The following is an 18,665-nucleotide window of genomic DNA, read 5'->3' as shown; positions in this document are numbered from 1 at the left end:
TAACTCCTCCCCGAACTCCCTGCTGCTCTTTATCTTGCTCTCTCAATGGCTGCCGGTGATCGCCGATGTAGTTTTCAGTCAAAACACTTTTCACACAGCAGGATTTTGAATCGAAAATCGTGGCTAAAATCATGCAGTCTGAACTCGGCATTACACTCACCTAAAAGGATTATTAGGAACACCTGTTCATTTTTCATTAATGCAATTATCTAATCAACCAATCACATGGCAGTTGCTTCAATGCATTTAGGGGTGTGGTCCTGGTCAAGACAATCTCCTGAACTCCAAACTGAATGTCCGAATGGGAAAGAAAGGTGATTTAAGCTATTTTGAGCGTGGCATGGTTGTTGGTGTCTGAGTATTTCACAATCTGCTCAGTTACTGGGATTTTCACGCACAACCATTTCTAGGGTTTACAAAGAATGGTGTGAAAAGGGAAAAACATCCAGTATGGGGCAGTCCTGTGGGCGAAAATGCCTTGTTGATGCTAGAGGTCAGAGGAGAATGGGCCGACCGATTCAAGCTGATAGAAGAGCAACTTTGACTGAAATAACCACTCGTTACAACCGAGGTATGCAGCAAAGCATTTGTGAAGCCACAACACACACAACCTTGAGGCGGATGGGCTACAACAGCAGAAGACCCCACCGGGTACCACTCATCTCCACTACAAATAGGAAAAAGAGGCTACAGTTTGCAAGAGCTCACCAAAATTGGACAGTTGAAGACTGGAAAAATGTTGCCTGGTCTGATGAGTCTGGATTTCTGTTGAGACATTCAGATGGTAGAGTCAGAATTTGGCGTAAACAGAATAAGAACATGATCCATCATGCCTTGTTACCACTGTGCAGCTGGTGGTGGTGGTGTAATGGTGTGGGGGACGTTTTCTTGGCACACTTTAGGCCCCTTAGTGCCAATTGGGCATCGTTTAAATGCCACGGCCTACCTGAGCATTGTTTCTGACCATGTCCATCCCTTTATGGCCACCATGTCCCCATCCTCTGATGGCTACTTCCAGCAGGATAATGCACCATGTCACAAAGCTCGAATCATTTCAAATTGGTTTCTTGAACATGACTGAGTTCACTGTACTAAAATGGCCCCCACAGTCACCAGATCTCAACCCAATAGGCTTTATGCACAACTTACTTCCGCATTCTCTGTAAACAGGTCGCATCGCTTCCGGTCGAGGTCTTTTGTATGTGCTTCATGAAATTTTTTGCGGTTTCACTCAAGATAACTTAAAAGGAGCGAGCAAAGATTAGCATAACCAATATCCCTCACATACTTGATATTTAAACGTTTTATATTTTTTATTCTTTACAGTAACGTTTAGATATTTAAATGTAATAAAACGCCAATAACAAAGTGAACTAGGTAGGTAAGCTGATTACCTTAAATATCCATAGATATCGTAGTCAGTTCTTACGACCGTTAACACTTTCTCTGACAAGTGGATGCGATGAGACCCGTTTTCCGGTTTGGTCACGTGACGCACGGCATAGAGCATCTTTGGGATGTGGTGGAATGGGAGCTTCGTGCCCTGGATGTGCATCCCACAAATCTCCATCAACTGCAAGAAGCTATCCTATCAACCCGGTCTCATCCCAAGACATCATATAACTGACGTTTTGGGACGTCTTTTGACCATACGTCAATATTCGCCTTTTAAGGGCCCCCTTAAACGTCGGTAGATGAGGTTATGGGATCCTAACTCTAGCCCAGACCTAAACTTAACCCTAAACCTAACCCGTCACCTAACTGACGTTAAAGGTAAAGCGTCAGTTGTATGACGGCCCGGGATCGCCATCTACCGACGTTTAAAGGGGTGATGAACTGAGAAATCAAATTTTCCTTGAGCTTTTGACATCTAAGAGGTCATCATATTATAAGAATATCCTGTAAGTTTCAGAACTGAAAACGTCCTTGTTAGTCCAATAAAAGCTTTTATTGACACAGCCTCTAAACACGACTCGTTTTTAAAAGTGGGGAACTATGACGACAAAGAGGATAAAACACCACCCCCACAGAAGATGAGCAACGCATGCTTCACCACGGCAGGTTTAGCCCCGCCCAACGATTCGCGCATTACACACATAAGTATCATACATGTACATGCTTACCTCGTGATGACAAACTGGATCGCTAAGGAGCAATACAGAATATTGTGCAGTGCCTGGCTGTGCAAGACAGTCGCTGCATAAGCTTCCTGGATTCCAATAGGACTGCATGGATAAAATTTATTTTTAATGACATTCCAGCTGATGAGGTAAAACATCGTCCGTCTGTTCGCTTCTTTTCACTGAGGATTGTTTTGTCAACAAGACTGGATTTGCAGACCGATTAAGAGTAAAGAACAGTGCTGTGCCGTCTATATTGGATCTGACAGGTTTATTGTGCAACACACGGACTCTGGGTCGAACATGTATGGGCGAATCCGGTTGCCATTTGACAACATAGGACGTTTTCCCCCACGTACACCGACGGGTGAGTGAAACTCATTATAATATGCTAAACTGTTCTCCACTCGTGCGACACGCCCATAAAAACCGACTGTTTTTTAGGTAGGCTCACAACCAGGGTACAAAATATTACTTGTTCATTTTGATGTTTTTAAATGCAAAAACCAAGCGAACGTTATAAGTTGACCTCAGACAACAATATAATAACATTTAAAAAGCCAGTTCATGACCCCTTTAAGGGGGCCCTAAAAAGGCGGATATTGACGTATGGTCAAAAAACGTCCCAAGACGTCAGTTATATGACTTTTTGGGATGAGACTGTGTTAATCCTATCAATATGGGCCAACATTTCTAAAGAATGCGTGCAGCACCTTGTTGAATCAATGCCACAGAAAAGGCAGTTCTGAAGGCAAAAGGGGCTCAAACACAGTTTTAGTATGGTGTTCCTAATAATCCTTTAGGCGAGTGTATATATTGAGACTATGTTGTACTGAAATGCGTACCTGTGTCACTAAACACTTTAACTTTGAATAAAATAAAGTAAGAGTCCTGTACAGAGCAAACTCCATAAAACTTAAGAGTTACACTACCGTTCAAAAGTTTGGTGTCTGTAAGATAATATAAGAAGCCTCTTATGCTCGTGATCAGAAGTATAGTAAAAACCATAATGTTCTGAAAAATTATTACAATTAAAAATAACTGTTTTTGAGTATATATTAAAATGTTATTTATTATTGTAATGCAGAGCTGTACTCCAGACTTCAGTGTCACATGGTCCTTCAGAAATCATTGTAATATGCTGATTTGGTGCTCGAGACACATTTCTTATTATTATCAATGTTGAAAACAGTTGTGCTGCTTAATATTTTTGTGGAAACCAAGATAAAAAAAAATGTCTTTAATGAAAAAAAAAATAGCAGCATTTATTTTAATATTTTGTATCTTTACTGTCACTTTTAATCAGTTAAATGTGTCATTGCTGAGTTTCAACCACAACAAAATTCGTATTGACCCCAAACCTTAGAACAGTAGCCTATGAGTAATTATGATTAATATGTGTTTCAGAGTTCAGTTATCTGTAGTTTTGGAGCCAACCTGGAGCTGTGAGTGTTTTCTGCACAAACCCACCAGATCACCAGATCAGGAAAAATAAATATACAAAAAACGTTTTGAAAATTACTGAATGTGCTATGTATTCAAAGTGACAGTTTTTGCACTACTTTTTACTTAATGGTTACATCAAATTACATTTTTAGAGTCATTTAAAATATCTATTAACAATATATGAAACCATTTTGCTAGGTGTATATGTGAGTGAAAGTGAGTCAGCTCCTTAATGCTCTTCCTGTGTCTCAACCACCTTCAGCCAATAGGGGGCAATGATGTGAGGTTGAATTTCATTGGAAAGCCAGATTCAGGCTCATTTACTTCTGCCTCAAGGGTTTTTGGGGGAAACGTATTATGTAATCAGATTACTTTTTTAAGTATCTAGTAAAGCATCTTTTAAATTGACAATTTTCAAATAAGTAACGCAAGTAACTTTTATGTACCATTTATTGACTGACAGCTCTCTCGTCCCCTTGTTGAGAGAAATGTTGTGTGTTCTGTGTGAACATGATGCTTATTGACTTTAGATTACATTTGTGTCTCATTTTAACTGCTGAATTGTAAAGGAGTGACTTTGTATTTCCTTCAGCCTGTGGCTTATTCATGTCACTTAGGGTGGAAAGGGCACATTAGCCCAAAATAAAACATACGGTTGTTGTTGTTTTTTTGTTTTGTTATTAAAATACAAAAAAGCAAGCCTTGCCCAGGTGAGAAAAAGTAATGTAATGCACTACTTTCCATTAAAACGAACTAAGTAATACAATGTTTAGGGAGTAATGCAATATTGTAATGCATTACATTTAAAAGTAACTTTCCCCAACACCACTGTAAAAATGATTTTTTGGTGAAGTAAATACTAGTGAAAAAACCCAATGTAATTTACTTGAAAAAGTTAGTTCAGGCAAGAATTTAAAGTACTTAATCAGTACTTAATTCAAGCGAGTATAAACGAAAGTGTAAATATCAACTCAATAAAATTAAGTAAAAATTACTCAACTTTTCTGATACTGGGGTTCCCATCATGCACTGGACCTTGAATAATAATTCAGGGCTCATTTTTCACTGGTTTCCAGCTGTATTTATACTGTTTGATCATTGATTTTTGTTGTCAGTATTAGTAAATTGCCATTTTGTGACATTTCGAGTAAATTTTTTGCTCAAAATGACACATTCAAACACAAAAACGACCCATCAAATGTTACCGCCATTGTGTATCGTCTACCAAGTATTGAGGTGTTTGCATTCACATGAGGCTTAAAGTCTGACATGATGTATACAGTGGTGGAGGAAGTACTGAATCTCAGTACTTAAGTAAAAGTACAAATAACCAGATAAATATTTACTTTAGTAAAAGTAGAAGTAACACAATGACAACCATACTTAAGTAAAAAGTAAAAAGTACTTTATTTTAAATGTACTTTAAGTAGGCTATTAAAAGTAAAAGTACTTGCATAACAATTTATTATCTTAATGTCTATTTTCTAATGATTAATAACACATTTAATTCTAACTCATTCAACCTAATACTCCTATAATGATGTTCAATAATGATGGGAAAAAATGTCACCATTTCTGAAACAAGCTTGCAATTAGGCAATATCATGCTCATCCTTACTATATGTTAATATCTATGTTTGGCAGTAAACGCGATTAATTTATGGTGTAATTCTGAACCTCTTGGCTTGCCATAATCCTAACCAAACGTATATTACACACGGTGTGTTTCCTATGCACGTAAAAACAAATTTTCGCGTATGAGTTGCATGATAAACACACTGCGTGCGAGACGCATTAAGTGTGACCGGGTTGATATACTGTATCTATGGCAACCGAACCAAACGTCACTGGTGAGACAAACGTGCAACGAACGGATGGTCAGATTACGTTTTGTCAGGGGAAAAACTGATCAGAAAATGTAATGAAAATGTAACAGAAGTTGTAGAAATGTAGTGGAGTAAGTATAATAATTGCTGCAAAATGTAACGAAGTAAAAGTGAAAAATATGCACTATTTATTGTACTTAAGTAAAGTAAAGATACGTGAAAAATGTACTTAAGTAAAGTAACAAAGTATTTGTACTTCGTTACATTCCACCACTGGATGTATATGTAAATTACTTAGATAAAGCACATAAATGACTAATAATTCAAGATTATTGTTTTAGTGAAATGTAATACAAAGGCAAAGGAAATCGATATTAATCAACCTTTTACAAGCCGAGTTAAAATTACTTATTTTTTGTAAAGTTTACTTAATTCCATATTCCAAGTGTTAAAGCTACTGATAAATAAATATGTTTAGGTTTTTACTTGGCAAATCTTTGTAAATTTACTAGCATTTTCTGAGTGAGATGGTTTAGCAAGGTTTTTTCAAACAAATCTTACTCCAAATTTTTTACAGTGTGGGTTACAAAAAGTTCATAATATTTCCCATTTGGTATGATGTTTAAAGTTGCTGCACAAACACAGAATTCCTAAATTCAAGAGACTCCGATTGGCCACAAACAAAAATGCAAATGCAGCCACAAGATACCGGCAATATCTCAGGCCTTAGCAGAAGTTGGGGGTGTTAGGTGTGCCTGAGAGTGATAGTGAGACAAACTTCCTCCTCATACGATGGTGAAAGAACATTGGCCAACCTCCACTTTTAGAGGAAGAGAAGTGGCGCTGTGAGAGAATAGAGGGCAGTTATCAAACCCCACACCGCCCGTCTTCACGTCCTGCGCCGTCCAGTGTTGGCCTGTGAAAGGTGATGATTCTGGCAGGGCTGGATGACAACACCAACACGTCTCTTGTGAGCTGCTGGTTTATCAGGAGAGACTAGATGGAGGAGGCAGCAGAGACTGCACAGCTGAGGCAACCAAAAGTCCAGGGTGAGTTACAACAAACATTGAGGGAAACGTGTTGTTGTTGTTGTGCCCCACCACAGCTTTAGGCTGCATATGTGTGATTTATTAGTTATCTTGCTCTCTTTTTTTGGATATGCGTGCTTGTGTGTTTGTTCAGTGCATGATCAGAGCACTTCCTGTCTTGTTCAATTTGCGTTTGTGCAAAAGTTGCATCTCAAGGAAGGTTTCATGTTCACCACATTTTTTAAACAAATTTGGACAAATGTACAAAATAACTGCATCTTGGGGTGTCGTATTGTTTCTTTCCACATGTAAAATACATAAAAAAATGAGATTTTGTTTTTAGCATGGTGTTTCGGGATTTATTTATTTTTTTGTTAATTTACTTTATTTTAGTCTTTTTTTTTATTTATTTAGAAATTCTCATAAATACAAAAAAAAATGTATACATTTAATGAGCCCGGGATGTGGAAATAAACAACCTAAATAAAACCTCAGGGGGAGGAAGTCACATGTACTGGTTTCAAGCAATTTGTAATAGCTGCAGTTCTTCTCATTCGTACCACATTGTGTATATCACATGACATTTAACAATATCATTTTTGCAAAATAACGTGACAACTGACAGTGTCACTGCAGGGCCATCTTTGAGACGATTTTGACTTCCGGTGGGTGATTTTCGTCAAGCAAAATGGAGATGAGAGAAAAAAAAAAGAAAAATATTAATCCATACAGTTGAACTAATCTCTTCATCAAAAACAAGTCCTTATTGTCCCTGTAGCAGAGCATGTTAAAAACCCCTATACAGGATGTGGTTGACCTAAATGGTGCATGTCACAGAGAGAAAGAGAGATGACGGTGATGCTTTCTTTGTTAGTGCAGTACAAGAGTGGCACATTGCAAGTTTAGACCCAAATGAGCATTCAATCCTTCAGAGAGTCCTACTTTAAACAATCTGAATCGATGCCGTGATTTACCCGTGCTTTAAAATATCAAATGATCTGATTCATAAATGCTTTATTTGAATGTGATTGTACAAATGAACATGAGTCTCGCTGCTTTCTCTTTACTGCCTCTGTCACGAAACGGTAGTGTCAACTTCAGTAGTGTGACTTCCTGTCTTAATGTCAAATGTACGTTTCCCGGTGCCATTAATTGTCATTACTTTAGCCTTAGGTTCCAGTTCCTGCAAAAGTTCACGTACTTTAACCACAATCAAAAACCTGTGTATTGTCATGCTTTATCTTGGATTAGTTTACAGTTACACTGTCCAAGTTACACACATTATATATTACATTACAAGTATAGTGCAGAAGTAATAATGAACAAAATGAACAAAGAAACCAATGTGTTTGTATTAAAAACACTTTATTTGGTTACACTTTATTTTAAGGTGTTCTTGTTTCAGTGTACTGAGTAATAATAAGCAACTACATGTACTTGCTGTAGGGTTAGGGTAGGATTAGGATTTGGTTGAGGGTTAGTTACATGTAATTATGCGTAATTTACTGTTATTACTATGGTAAGTACATTTAACATTTTGTAACAAGCCAAGGACACTGTAAAATAAAGTATAACGTAGTTACATTGTACTTACTCAAATAAGTAGCCTACTGAGTAATGTACTTACTATAGAGTTACGGTTAGGGTTTAAGGTTACTTGTAATTACGCATAATTTACTGTTATTGCTATAGTAACCACATGTTGTTATAGCATGCAAGTAGGTCACCTTAAAAAAAGTGTTGCCACTTTTTTTTTTAGAATCAGATTTTCATTGAAAAAAATCACACGTGGCTTCATCACATGTTCTTCTGTTTCAGATGGTGGTACCCCAGCCCGTCACTCAGAAATCAAGCGTTACAGTGAGATACTGCGCGATTTTGATGCCAATTTGGATCTGTCATTAACATGCTCGTACGTAGACCTCTTCAATCTGTTGAAAATAAAGCTTCCAAAGGGGTGATTTCACAGCCATGCTGGAGAAAAAACATTTTGGTTTGCAGTGAACTGCTCTTAAAAGAACAGCTTGTTTCTAAGTGTGAAGAACTTTTAATAATCTAAAGATTAATAATCCATCTTCCACTATAACCCAGATAGTATACGTGCATCTGCAAGATGTCTGTTAAAGATCACTTCATCTGGAAAGCATCTGCTGTTTACTAACATCTTTAAGATGTCAGTTTAACATGCATTCTAAATCATTACATCTTAAAGACATCTTCTAAACGTCTATTTGACATCTGACAAGAAACATCGTATAGATGTATTGGAGATGTACGTGTGCTATCAGGGAAAGAACCTAGGTACATCACACGTACATCACAGAGATGTCTATTTGATGAGTGTACACGTGTTTACATCTGGAAGGTGCTCATCTCCAATACGTCTATAGGACGTTTCCTGTCAGATGTCAAATAGACGTTTAGAAGATGTCTTTAAGATGTAATGATTTAGAATGTGTTAAACTCATCTTACAGACGTACGTGTGCTATATAGTCCAATCCCTGATAGCACACGTACATCACAAAGACGTCTAAATTGCTCATCTGCAATACGTCTATAGGACGTTTCCTGTCAGATGTCAAATAGATGTTTAGAAGATGTCTTTAAGATGTAATGATTTAGAATATATGTTAAACTGACATCTTAAAGATGTTAGTAAACAGCAGATGCTTTCCAGATGAAGTGATCTTTAACAGACATCTTACAGACATACAGTACATGTGCAATATAGTCCAATCCCTGATAGCACACATCACAGAGACGTCTATTTGATGTGTGTGTTTACATCTGGAAGACGTATTTTTTAGGGTGTTTGCTCATCTGCAATATCCCAGATAACACCAGTCTATTTGATGTGTGTGTTTACATCTGGAAGACATATTTTTAAGAGTGTTTTCTCATCTGCAATACGTCTATAGGACGTTTCCTGTCAGATGTCAAATAGACGTTTAGAAGATGTCAGTTTAACATGCTTTCTAAATCATTACATCTTAGAGACATCTTCTAAACGTCTATTTGACATCTGACAGGAAACGTCCTATAGACGTATAACAGATGAGCAAACACTCATCTATATAGCACAAGGCTGTTTGATCTCCTATTTACATCTGGAAAACGTATTTTTAAGAGTGTTTGCTCATCTGCAAGACGTCTATAGGACGTTTCTTGCAGATGTCAAATAGATGTTTAGAAGATGTCTTTAAGATGTAATGATTTAGAATGCATGTTAAACTGACATCTTATAAACATCTATTTGACATCTGACAGAGACGTCCTATAGACGTATCGCAGATGAGCAAACACTCTTAAAAATACGTCTTCCAGATGTAAATAGGAGATCAGACAGCCTTGTGCTATCTGGGTTAAGATGCCAGGTTAACATGCATTCTAAATCATTACATCTTAAAGACATCTTCTAAACGTCTATTTGACATCTGACAGGAAACGTCCTATAGACGTATAACAGATGAGAAAACACTCTTTAAATACGTCTTTCATATGTAAACGTTACATCATACAGACTTGTGCTATCTGGGATACGTCTATTGGACGTTTCCTGTCAGACGTCAAATAGACGTTTAGAAGATGTCTTTAAGATGTAATGATTTAGAATGTATGTTAAACTGACATCTTAAAGATGTTAGTAAACAGCAGATGCTTTCCAGATGAAGTGATCTTTAACAGACATCATGCAGACGTATGCGTGCTATATAGTCCAGGATGTAAAAAGTTACTCATGGCACCATCAATGCCAAAGAACCTTTATTTTTAAGAATACAAGCTGTTTTAGCTCTGTGAGAACTGCCATGTTTCATTCTTAATATCATTGTGTCTGCTGATTTGATTTCTCAGGACTGTGGATGAGCTTCTCCAAGAAGCAGACTCGCTGTCTTTAACAGACACCTCGGCAGACACCACGCTGAACGCCGATCTGGACGATATTACAGTGAGACATGATTGATGAATCATTCTTCCCACTCTTTTTCCCCTCACACACTCATATGTCTTTATGTGATACGTCTTCATACTTCTGGGTTCAACAATCTCTCTCGAGCAAGAACGCGTTACAGCGAATATTAAAAGATGCATGTTTTCCAGGGTGAAGATGTGGAGTCGCTGAAGATCTGCCGTGAAGAGGAGGAAAAGGACGGAGGCGTAACTGGTAATTCTTTTTAACGTCTTTGTGTATGAGTGTTTGTTTGTTGGGACATTTCGAGGAAGACTAACAGGGTGGAGGACTAATTAGATTTGTGATAGACACATTATGTGTGCTCACATAGTTATTAGAATGAATATCTTACATCCAGCCATATTCATATGGAACCCTAGAGAAGACATATGGCCTTCTGTCCAACATTCGAAATATCTGAGAGGAACAAAGCAAAGCAAAGCAAGAGTGACTGATCAGGCTCGGAAGCATCATGTCACGCCACTAAATCTCTTGTCTTCAACCTGCAAATGTTTACGTGTAATTAGCCACATGGACTAATGGCCCCTTGCTAACAAGATTAGCACCGGACGGGGGTTAGAGATTAAATTGGCAGACAGCTGCTCTCTGTTTTTCCCGTTGATCCAGCTCTCCAAGAACTGTATAGGTTTGAAAGAATGTTAGAACTGTGATCTTCATATAAAGTTGGAGTTGAAAAAAATAGGTATAACATATAAATTATAAAGAGGGGATGAGTAACCGGAGATGAGATGAGATATATTTTGACTAGGTAATAGCTATGCTGCGTTAAATATTAAATATGTTGATGTTATCTTTCCATGGGTGCTAACTTGGTGAAACGTGTCTGCTCTCTGAGTACAGTATATAGCGGTTTGCTAGCTGAGATTAGGGATTACGCTAACACTCAAAAGTTTAAATAAAACATCCGCATGGCGACCTTTCGAGGCAATCTCTTAGCTTGTACTCACATCATCGTCATTACGTACAGACCTTCAGTATCAACAATTTATTCCTATGCCGTCTTAGCCTAGTTCTCCAACCCCCACTGTGAGCAATCTGATCAGCCAAATGGACTGACTAAGCAGAGGCATTTCGTGAATTACCTGGAGGAAACTGTGTTTAATGATTAGTATCCTGTAAAATATCCTATTAAATAAAATACATTCATTTTAGATTCACAAGTTTGGGTGGGATCTAATAATCTAACAAAAATGTTCTATATTTCACTCCAATATTGAAAGACAGTAATATGAAAAGTAAAAGAAATTATATTTTGAAATACTCATGACCACAATGCAACGTTTCTTTTTTTAAATCAAAATAACTGAAATTTAAGCCAAATACTACAATTTTAAATACCAGTGGTAATAATTTGCTCTACAAATTCGATAATGTATCATGATTATTTCGCATCACGGTAATGAGAATGAGATTTTTTTGCATCATGGAAATGAGAATTATATATTTTTTCTCTATTTCACATTAATGAAAATGATATAAATTTTAGCATCACGGTAATGAGAATGAGATTTTTTTGCATCACGGTAATGAGAATTATATATTTTTTGTCTATATCAGTAATGAAAATGAGATATATTTTAGCATCACGGTAATGAGAATGAGATTTTTCACATCACAGTAATGAGAATTGTATTTTTCTCTATATCACAGTAATGAAAATGACATATATTTTAGCATCACAGTAATGAGAATGAGATTTTTCACATCACGGTAATGAGAATTATATTTTTTTGCATCATAGTAAGAATTATATTTTTTCTATATATCACAGTAATGAGAATGCAAAATGTTTTAGCATCACGGTAATGAGAATGAGATTTTGCGATTTTCTTAGTACGTTTACATTTATTCATTTAGCTGACGCTTTTCTCCAAAGCGACTTAAAATGGCTATATATGTCAGAGGTCGCACGCCTCTGGAGCAAGGTTAAGTGTCTTGCTCAGGGACACATTGGCGTCTCACGGTGGATTCAAACCCGGGTCTCTCACACCAAAGGCATGCGTCATATCCACTGCGCCATCACCATCACCACACCCAGTAGTTTTTTTTTTACAATATATCTTTTAATATATTTTTATTAATTTTGTGTTGAAATATGTTCAGGGTATGTTCTTGCCATGAAATTCACCTGTGTGTGCAATTGAGCTGAGAAAATCGTTAAGAATATGTGTGACAGTAACGTCAAGCTGAATTTAATGAGAGAGAGTGTGTTTAGAAGACTGTCCAGTAATGATAAGATATCTATATCCTTATATCAGGAAGTCAACCCCACCCTAATCTAAAGACCATCACAGTCTGCTACTGTCCTGGATTATTTCCCCTCCCCTCTGTGCCAAAAGTGAACACACACACACACACACACACACACACACACACACACACACGCATGCTTTAACATGACAAGTCAAGACGTACGGCAGGGTGGAAGTGGGATAGTGGCACTCCAACAGAAATTGATGAAATGATGGAGAAAATTGCAGTTTTTAGTTCTGATGTTTTGATCAGCATTTAACGCACAGGGAGGAGACAGCAGACAGAGGGAGGGTGAACAGTCTCGGACTCTGTGAAATCCTCACCCGCTCACTCACTGCTGAGTCCCAAAGCCTTTAGGACATTTACAGCGAGCCCAGTTGCTCCCTATACAAGCCTTTTGCATGGATATTGAATTGCCAATCTGGAAATATTGTGCAGGGATTCGACTTTTCAACATAGATGTTATGATTCAGTGCTCGTTTTCCGAAACCTTTAATAGACATTTGGAGAATGGTGTCTTTCCACATTGTTTTTAACAATCAAGTTGCTTTTTTACGATGGACATGTACCGCAACTTTGCCTTTACATCCTTTGAAAATACGGGAGATTTATCCTCTGAGTAAATGAGTGACAGCCAACAGAATCGTTAAAGCTGGTTGAGGACGAGCCTCTGTTTGTCCCGAGCGGGGTTTAGTTTACATAGAGTAAGGCATGCACACGAACCGTTGATGCTGATGTCTTCCACCTCAGCCCAGGATGCCGACCTGACCCTGTGTCGCTGCGAGGGTGGCGTGGAGCTCGCCCTTCAGTACGCCAAAATGTGGTGCCGTTATGCCAAAGACCTGCTGACCTGGATGGACAAAAGAATCAGCCTGGGTGAGTGCTTTAAATTTAGTCTTTGACTACACTAACTTCTGTCAAATAGTCACAGGGGTCGCATCGAAGAACACACATCCAACTGTCAGACAAATATTAGAAAGCTAGCATTTAGACTCATGTTTTTAATGTGCTGACACATTATGTTCAGGCTGGATTTGTTTGCTAGTAATTATAGATCGTTTCTGCCTGGAAGAAAAGCTGAGGGATCTCTTCCTGGAAATAGCATGAGAATCTAAAATTGGACCTCTGATATAAAATGACTTGTGTTGAACAACACCTGTAATAGGATGAAGTAACCTTTAACACGTCATCATCTTGCACAGCGCCCTCTAGTGGAAGGACACTGATCGGTGTACTACACTTCAGCATATACTTGACTTATTACAGAAATAATATGCTTTAAAACAATACACTTAAGTGCGAACTTGATGTAATTTTTTTTTTTGAAAATCGTGTGAATGTTATTTACAATTAAATGAAAATGTTTTCTAGTATTTATATTAAATGCAATTAGCTCAACTTTTCCTAGAGTGTTTTATTTTTACCCACTGAAGTAGGATTTAAATACGTTTACATTTTATTTACTTTTAATGTCTTTTTAAAAAAATATATGTGGTTAAGTAAATTATCCTGTCAAATGTACTGAAAAGCTTTTATGCATTTATGGTAAACTAAGATACTTTAATGTTATTTCTATTTAAATGTGTATGTCACGTATTTAAATATATTTGTAATTACTCATTTGCAATGAAGTAGAAATTTACTTGGGCTGTGAAACGATTAATCGCATCCAAAATAAAAGTTTGTGTTTACATAATATATGTGTGTATAGTGTGTATAATTATTTTGTATACATAAATACACACACATGCATGTAAATATTTGCATGTATACATACTTTATATATATTTACACAAATTAATATTATACATAAATATAAATATTTGATATATTAATAAGACATTTTTTCTTAAATACAGTTTATACATGCATGTGTGTATTTATATATACAAAATAATTATACACACTACACACACATATATTACGTAAACACAAACTTTTATTTTGGATGCGATTAATCGTGATTAATCGTTTCACAGCCCTAAAATTTACCACATCAAAATATGTGCGCAACAAAAGATTATTAGGATTTAAAACTTTTATTAGCGAGTAAAGCTTTTAATTTGACAAAGTATACTCTTTAAACACAATAATGGAAAGGTATGTATGATAAATGGCCAGATCAAAAAGAGGCAGAATATATAACAGAGGCCATGCCAGACATCAATAGCCTAATAATGAATTAACAGAAGAGGGAAGCATACAGTACATTACCCAGTGTGGTATTCCTGGAATTGGTGATGATGAATATCCTATTTTCCACTGAGCTCTAATGCTAATGGGTTATGGCCTGATGGAGTTATGTCACCTAATGTCCGCTCACTGTTATATTGATATTCTGAAGCACTTTGTTGTGTGTCCATCAATACAGACGCAAACTATTTCTATCAGTCAATCGTATTTTCCATCTGGTGTTTTGCTTAACCTCTTTCTTCTACATGTATGTCATGTCAGCAAATGATCACAATCTGGCATAACAGACACCATTATGATTCTGAGCATTATATGATTATGAAAATGATTGTATGTTTGCAGAGCAAGAGTTTGCAAAGAGTATTATGAGAGCGGCAGAAGCAGCCAAGTCATGTGTTGCTCAACAGGTAAAAGTGTGTGTGTGTGCAAAACATGTAATGAGAGTTTATTGGCACTTTTGCTCATGTGGACTTCTTTAAAACTCTTTTAAAAGACTGTTCACAATCTAGTTAGTTAATTAACTTCTCTATTGACGATATTCAGCCGTTTAACATTCTTTGCATGAGAATTCAGGAGCATTTTTGTATTTTTATTTCTTTTGTATGAAAATCATAAACATTGAATAACATCCATCCATTCTGTGTTGGAAATAATGCTGCTAGAAATTACATTTTAAAACGTTAGGGAATAAAATGGCTGACTCCATTGTCTTACAATGGTTAATTTCATGTGGCGTTTTACACATAGACTGTAAAACAAGTTTTAAATGCACACAATTAAATAATATATGACAGCTTTGCATAATTTTAATGATAAAATAACAGCTGAATGGATTTTTATGCTGTTATTTAGGAAGTCTAGCATAAGATAAGCTAAGCTTAAAACAAAATATATAAATAAAAGTAGCAAAATAATTAATTAAAGTCCCCGTGAAATCAAAATTGAACCTATTTACTTTGTTAGCGCATATTACTAGTCTTGTGGTGAACAATTAATCCGTGCAAGTGAATATAAATTAAAAAAATGTTTTACCTTAGTAATCTTTAATCAAAATCTGAAAAGTTACTTCCGGTCTGGAACGGTTTCTTTTTCTGATGACGTAGGTTTCACAGTTTGGGTGGGGAAACGCTTAACCACTCCCCTCAAACCGTTAGTTTGCTATGAGCGAGAGATGGAGAGGAGGAGCGCTAGAGTAAAACCCTGCCCTCTGTTCAATATTCCGTTTCACTTGGAAATACGTCACAGCACTAGAGAAAAATCGTTTGCAACTTCCGGTTCACGGGGACTTTAAAATAGGGGCTAGAGAATTCAGAACTCTCGTTAATAGTGACAATTGTGGCCGTTAAGTGAACTGCAGCCAGCAAATTAAAATTATTGCTCGTGCTCGAACCGAACCATATGGCTCGAACGTGCACATAATTGCACACGTGAACGACGATAAACCGGTGACGATGTGATTCTAAGCTCCGATAAACCGGTCTTTTTCATTTTTCTTCGTTTAGAAGTAAAACAAAAAAGTTGTAGCCTAAATACCTTTGCAGAGATAATGATTCAGCATTCCGACGCCGTCCACGCTGCTGAGAGCGACGTTTATGTAATTATGTGCTTTCCCCTTAATAACAAAATTAACAAAACTGTTAAGAAAGCAGCCGTCTAGAAAGCATCTTAATCACAGCGATGTGGATATGTTTGCAGAAGCTTTATAATTCACAGGCAACCTGTCGACTGTTGACAGATGAGGTAATTAAAATGACACTATACTGTTATGATGTTTGATAAAGTATTGAGAGACCATTAGTAAGTCTATATCTGACTATAGTTGAATAAATCCCTTTTCTTTGGACGTTAACAAAATGTCTCTCTTCCGACATTATCCTGAACATGTAACGTTATGCTCGCGCGCGTAAACATCACATCCTTTTGATTTTCCCAGCAAAAAGGTCCCGATTGATTCCTCCTTCACATAAAAAAATCTGTCTAACGTTACACAGGCTTACACAGACACAATCTACGTCTTGTTTTATCATTATCGTTGATAAAGCTGGCAATAAAAATTCATGAAATTCTTACATGTGATCATAACGTTAGCCGCTAACTTGCATATGAATAAATAGCAGTTACTATATAGTTTTATACATCTAATAATTCAGGTTGTATGCTGAAATCTAAGCTAGGGTTTTACAAAAGCTATATATAGGCCTACAAAAGTTTCAAAAATAAATAATAAAGACAAGGTAAGTACTTAATGTGGCTTTCATATAAAAAAGTAAAAACTGAATAAAATGTATTAAAGAGCAGTCCCGGTAACTAATCCAGAATTTAAGTTCAACTATTCTGTTGCATAAGGAACATGTTGTTTACTGTCAGCCCACTTTATAATGCTCTTAAATCAGTTTGGACATTCTCCACAGGACATGATGCCTCTGCAGTATATCTACACACAGGCCCTGGAACATGACCTCAAAAGCAGCACATCAGCCAAACACACTGCTGAACTCATACAACAGCGCTGCTACCAGGTGCACAAACATCCATCTGATCAATGTTTATGATAGACGAAAGAAATCAGAAAAATATAACATGTAACCTATCTATCTATCTATCTATCTATCTATCTATCTATCTATCTATCTATCTATCTATCTATCTATCTATATATCTATCTATCTATCTATATATCTATCTATCTATCTATCCAATTATCTATCTATCTATCTATCTATCTATCTATATATCTATCTATCTATCCAATTATCTATCTATCTATCTATCTATCTATCTATCTATCCAATTATCTATCTATCTATCTATCTATCTATCTATCTATCTATCTATCTATCTATCTATCTATCTATCTATCTATCTATCTATCTATCTATCTATATATCTATCTATCTATCTATATATCTATCTATCTATCTATCCAATTATCTATCTATCTATCTATCTATCTATCTATATATCTATCTATCTATCCAATTATCTATCTATCTATCTATCTATCTATCTATCTATCCAATTATCTATCTATCTATCTATCTATCTATCTATCTATCTATCTATCTATCTATCTATCTATCTATCTATCTATCTATCTATCTATCTATCTATCTATCTATCCATCTATTTATCCCAAAGGCTCTCTCAGCCAAGAAGAACGAAATCGACAAGTGGCGACGGGAATTCAAAGAGCAGTGGTCAAAAGAACAGAAGAGGATGGTCAGTTCTTAGTGCTGAGGTTGATACTGTATACGTGTATTCATTCATTTATCAGTCCAGTAATGTGACATATGTTTTTATGATCAGCATGATGCTGTGTCTGCGCTGAAGAGGGCTCGACAGCAATACATGCAGCGCTGTGAGGATCTGGAGAAGGCCAAAGCCATGACAGCCAAAGCTGAAGAGGAGACCGGGGGTTACAAGACCCTGGACAAGAGGAGGAAGTCCAGAGATGACGCCCAAACTAAGGTCATCCCGAGTACATGGCTCTTTCTATAGTTTAACATTAACAAAAAAGAACAAAAACAATATGTTTTTGCATAATAACATTACTGTATTGTTCAGTTTATATCGAAGTTTAATCATTATAAGGGAAAGTATGTTTTTCCTGGTGAGGTTTTTTTGTCTATTCTGCCATATGAACAGTGATTGTTATAAAATAATTTTAAGAATCACATTTTTTTTGCAGATATCCCTGTGATATTTAAGTTGCAGGGGGTTGTTCGGATAGTAACATAGTTGAAAGAACTTTTAAAGACCTACATCAAAATTATATATAATCTAATTATTAAATAATGTACACGTTTTTAAGAAAAAATAATTTTAACT

General features: G+C 36.4%; 1 protein-coding gene across 3 annotated transcripts in view; it reads left to right on the top strand.

Annotated features, from left to right (window-relative positions):
- Positions 1-6,174: 6,174 nt before the first annotated feature.
- gmip (GEM interacting protein) overlaps positions 6,175-18,665 on the top strand; it is a 28,996-nt gene continuing 16,505 nt past the window's right edge. The window contains exons 1-9 of one of the 3 annotated variants that reach the window (XM_039686484.2): positions 6,175-6,441; positions 8,239-8,332; positions 10,274-10,367; positions 10,520-10,583; positions 13,395-13,520; positions 15,180-15,244; positions 17,249-17,356; positions 17,976-18,056; positions 18,144-18,305. In XM_039686484.2, coding sequence (XP_039542418.2) covers positions 6,393-6,441; positions 8,239-8,332; positions 10,274-10,367; positions 10,520-10,583; positions 13,395-13,520; positions 15,180-15,244; positions 17,249-17,356; positions 17,976-18,056; positions 18,144-18,305 — 843 coding nt within the window. In that variant the 5' untranslated portion in view covers positions 6,175-6,392. Of the gene's footprint in view, positions 6,442-8,238; positions 8,333-10,273; positions 10,368-10,519; positions 10,584-13,394; positions 13,521-15,179; positions 15,245-16,158; positions 16,578-17,248; positions 17,357-17,975; positions 18,057-18,143; positions 18,306-18,665 lie in introns of those variants that run through there. The other 2 variants (XM_089128786.1, XM_089128787.1) reach the window with 2 other exon arrangements.

This window comes from Pimephales promelas, chromosome 3 (genome assembly GCF_988280905.1).
Source record: "Pimephales promelas chromosome 3, fPimPro1.hap1.1, whole genome shotgun sequence".
In the NCBI taxonomy this organism is placed as follows: domain Eukaryota; kingdom Metazoa; phylum Chordata; class Actinopteri; order Cypriniformes; family Leuciscidae; genus Pimephales; species Pimephales promelas.
The sequence above is the reverse complement of the archived record's forward strand: the minus strand, read 5'-3'. Positions and strand labels throughout refer to the sequence as shown.